This window comes from Microtus ochrogaster, chromosome 7 (assembly GCF_000317375.1).
Source record: "Microtus ochrogaster isolate Prairie Vole_2 chromosome 7, MicOch1.0, whole genome shotgun sequence".
Classification (NCBI taxonomy): Eukaryota; Metazoa; Chordata; class Mammalia; order Rodentia; family Cricetidae; genus Microtus; species Microtus ochrogaster.
Window position 1 is genome coordinate 52,443,515 of NC_022014.1, and position 4,584 is coordinate 52,448,098.

Genomic DNA, 4,584 nt, shown 5'->3' on the forward strand with positions numbered 1-4,584 from the left:
CAATCTCCCTCTGCCTCCCAAGTGTTGGGATTAAAGGTGTGTACTACCACACCCAACTACCCTCTTTCTTCCTTTTTTTATTTTAAGAACTTTTAACTTTTAACTCACACATATTTTTAACACACTGTAAACCATTTAGAAATTTTCTTTGTCTTTGAATCTGTCTTTACTGTATATCTCTCTTTTTCTGACCACATGAGTCTTTAATTTACCAAGCAATATCAGTAGAACTAAAGCTGTGGCTTTGACGGCTGGATCCAGCCCATTCCTTAGCTTTCCAGCCTCATGGCAGAGGTACCGGCTGTAGCCACATTTACTGCCACAACTCTATGGTGTTTCAAGGTCCTTGCCAGCAAACAAGCTACAACACTCAAATGCTCTCTCTGTAGCTGACCTCCAGCCTCAAAGAGTCAGAGTTTGCCCTGGCAGGATGGCCCAGAAAGCCGGCATTTTAAAACAGCACAACATTTTCCTGCTACGGCTGAAAACAGACAAGCATGCAGTCAGCTTTCCAATACCATTTAAGTGTTTCGTGGCAGGACCTCTTAATGAGCTGCAGGGTTTTGCAGCTAAAGCTGAGTCAGGAAGCCTCTCTTAGATGAGAGCACTTGCTTGCCTCTAGCAAGCAGAGTAGACCCGAGAAATTGTTGCTACCAAGAAAGCATGCTTTAATGTTTCCCAAGCTTTCTCAGGCTTTCAGTGGATTCAGTTGTCCACACGTCTGGGCGCCAAAAATGAGAGTAGCAGCGCAGGCTGCCCAAGAGCGAAGAAAGCCCAGATGAGCTGGAACAGCAGTTGAGGATTTGGAAAGAGATTGTTAGGAGAGAGGAAGGTGTACAAACAAACGGAACAGGGAAATGCGAGGGGCAGGAGCACAGCGTTTGTAAACCTGGATGAGGCGCATGGTGTGCGACAGCCCCGATTCAGACAGATTTCATAGGGAACATAGCAAGTGTGTCTGGGATCAAACTTGGACCTGGAAGTATCCATTCACAAGCCTTTATCTGGAGACCAGAGGCAATGGCTAAATGTCCCTCAAGATAGCCTGGGACCAAACGGTGGGGGGTTGGGGTATCTCTGTGCAGCATATCTCCCATACAGAGGAACTCCAAGGGACAGGGACTGTCCCCACTGAATGGGCCAGAGTTGCTTGGCAGGCAATCCAGAGGCCAGAAGAGGTCCCGGACCTCTTATAGATATTTTGGTTTGGGAATGAGTAGCTTACCAAGCAGTCGTCAAGGTGATGTAGAAGGGAGAGTAACTTTCCCATTTGTTCTTGGTAAAGACTCTGCCTGGGTTCAAGACCAAGTTAAGCATTTTGAAAATCCCGTTTGGAGGTTCCCCTGCTGATGTAATAAGTCAAATCAAACTAAATTAATAAATTAATAAGACCAGATTTAATAAACAGAGCAGAGCAACTCCCAGGTGACTCTCGGAAAGGCAGGAGAGAAATCCCGTGGCAGGGTCGAGAGACTAGGTTTAAAATACCCTGTAGGTGTGGTCTTGAGCAGCTCCAGGGGAAGAGCCGGCCCTTGGTGGGCTTTCTGAGGGTTGGGGTCTGGAATGGGGGAGTGAGAGAAGAGCAGAGATTTCCAGCAGTCCTCCAGCCTGTTTCTGCTCTGAAGGTTGCACCAAGCACTCAGCTATAAGGAAAAGGTGCTGTTCAGATGAGCATCGTCTTCTCTCAACCAAGGCTGTCTGAGGCAGTGGAACTCTGACTTCAGAACATCTTTCCCAGAATAGCACCAGAAGCAGAAATGTCAACAAAGTCTTCTCCTCCATCCATCCCACCAGTATCTACCCCACATCCCTCAGTGGCCCAGAAGGCTGCTTCCTAGTATCTTTTAGGGATGGTTTTTGACTCTAGGGGAGGAAGTACCAGTGACGAATGTACAGTCCCAGGAAAGGAAGAGGGAGAGATGCACCAAAGGCTCCTGTGGAAGATGCACAAGGCGCTAGCACCCTTCACATTGTACAGATTCTTCCTTGAACATGCTGAAACTAGCTAACCAACTGGTTATTAACTGGACTGTTACTGCGGTGGTGTGTAATAGCTCAGCAGGCTGAAAGGCAAGTTACAGCCTTGCTGGTTTTCCTGGGGTACAAGCTTCCACCACAGCCACCAGCTCCAAGTGTAGAGTTGGGAAAAGATGTACAAGGAGCTCTTGTGAGTCAGTCAGAGCAGCTGTCCCTATGTGTTGTATGTGTCATTGGTAATAAAGTCTGCTGTGGAACCACTCTTTGATGGCAAGAAGCGTCTGTGCATTCCTAAGCACCGGCAGAGGAAGGCACCTTTTCCGTGAGCGTCCACGAGACCCTCCCTCCCTGTTGTACTTTACACTGACAGGCATTCACATAGGAAGGAGGTGCCTAAGAGCATTAGCAGCCTCTGTGTCTGCTCTCCATTCTTTTGGTAGGGGGACGACTTATCATTTTCCTATTCTTTGGTCATGAGAAAGAAATTATATATGTAGTTTATTCAAAGATCTGTTCAGTTATCTGTCACTAAAGCAGCCTAGGAATGATGTCTTGTTTTCTCTAGGTTTTTTATTATTATTCTTTATTTTTAGACATATTTTATTTTGTTTGAGTATTTTGCCTACATGTGTGTATGTGCATCATGTGAGTGCCTTGTGCCGAAAGAGCTCCAAAGATGCCCTGGAAATTGGAGTCCTCATGGTTGTAAGTCAGCACATGGGCACTGGAAACTAAACCCAGGTCCTCAGCAACAGCAGCCAGTGCTCTGAGCAGCTGGACCATCTCTCCAGTCCACTCTTTTGTTTCATTTTGCTCTTTTGTTTTGTTATGGATTTTATTCTTTTTTTGAAAATAGATCTTTTTGTACAATATATTCTGATCACAGTTTCCCCTTCCCCAGCTCCTCCCAAGGGTTTCCTCATCTACCTTCCTTCTGGGTCTGCACCAATTCTGTCTCTCGTTACAAAACAAACAGCATCTAAAGATAATAATAAAATAAGATAAAAAACCTGAAATAGAACAAAACAAACTTTGTTCTCCCCCTTGAGAACGTAAAGTTGTAGCATAAATACCAAAATAAAGAAAATGGTCTGCTTGTTTTGAAACCGAAAAGAACAACTAAAGAAAAAGTTGCCTGTCATTCATAAGATAGGAGAGATGTATGGTCTCACCCCATCTTAAAAATAAAAATTAAACATTTTTGGGTTTTTTTGAAATTTATATTACCTGGCATTTTGAATTCTATTATTTTTTCCTTAATGCTGCTTATATAATCTATCTATTTCTCATTAGAAGGAAGCATTCATTTAGTTTTACATAACCATACTCATACTGCTGTCTTCTCACTAGGAGATACTGTGTGTAAGTACTCAGTGTCTCTATGCAGGAGGCCCAGAGTAGATGTCGGTAACATTTGCATAGGCGGTGACAGACCAAGCAACTTGGCTGTGCCAAGGGAGTAATGTAGAATGAGAATTTTTAAATCAAATTAAGTCTGCAAGCGTCTTCATGGTTCTTTGATATGAGTCAGGGACTTGTGTAGTGTAGACTAGCCTCAGACTCTCTATAGGCAAGACTGACCTTGAACTCCTGACCCTCCTGTTCTTATCTCCTGAGTGCTGGGATTACAGGGGAGTGCCAGTGTCTCTCCTGTATTCCTTCCCAGAGCCACTGAAGACCATCTAAGGCACACAGCTCTTTTGAAATTCTAAATCACTGAGGCACATTATAGAAACACTTTCATGAACTTGCATCTTTTAAAATGTTTTCCTTTTTTTTTACTTCCTAAAAAATATAGCAAAGCCATCCTAAGAATCCAAATGACAAACACCGTAACAAAAAATGCAAAGATCCCAAACCCCGGGTGAAGAAGTTGAAGTACCATCAGTACATTCCACCAAACCAGAAGGGGGAGAAGAGTGAGCCGCAGATGGACTCCAACTATGCCCGTCTGCTGCAACAGCAGCAGCTCTTCCTGCAGCTGCAGATCCTGAGCCAGCAACAGCAGCAGCAGCAGCAACAGCAGCAGCAACAGCAGCAGCACTACAACTACCAGACCATCCTGCCCGCACCCATCAAGTAAGCCTGTGCTCAGGATTTGTCCTGCCATGACTTGGACCCTGGCTTTGGGAGGACCCCAGGTTACAGAAGGCTGAGTGTGGCCAAGTACTCTGCTCAGGAACCGCCCTTGCTTGGCTGCTGTCCAAGCTCATCACAGTGTCTGTGCTCCCAAAGTGAATGTGGCCTGCCTTCTAGTCCAACATTTGTCCTCCAGTAGGCTCAGCTTTTCACGGCTGTTCAGGAAAGATGCACCCATTGTCAGTGTCAAGTGAGAAAACAACAGGATGCACACCCACAGACGGTGAAGAGGCATGGGTATAAAGGCAGGATTGGTCAGGGAAATTTTTATGGAAATTTCTGCATGGAGGGCTCTAAAAGGCTCTTCCAAACAGAGAGAAAGAGACAAGCTCTGGTAGAGAAAGGGCATGCAATAGTGGTGAGCAAAGCTGCCTGATGGGGACCATGTGTGATTCCTGAGAAAGGTGAAAGGAAGGAATTAGAATCCGTGCTGCAGGAGACTGTTCCACGTGGCACATAGTGCAGGAA

General features: G+C 45.3%; 1 protein-coding gene across 3 annotated transcripts in view; it reads left to right on the top strand.

The window, feature by feature from the left end:
* Positions 1 to 4,584, top strand: part of Mrtfb (myocardin related transcription factor B) — a 115,933-nt gene that overhangs the window by 91,101 nt on the left and 20,248 nt on the right. For all 3 annotated transcript variants that reach the window (XM_005350338.3, XM_013347478.2, XM_005350339.3), the window contains one exon: positions 3,776 to 4,056. In XM_005350338.3, the coding sequence (XP_005350395.1) occupies positions 3,776 to 4,056 (281 nt within the window). The remainder of the gene's footprint in view (positions 1 to 3,775; positions 4,057 to 4,584) is intronic.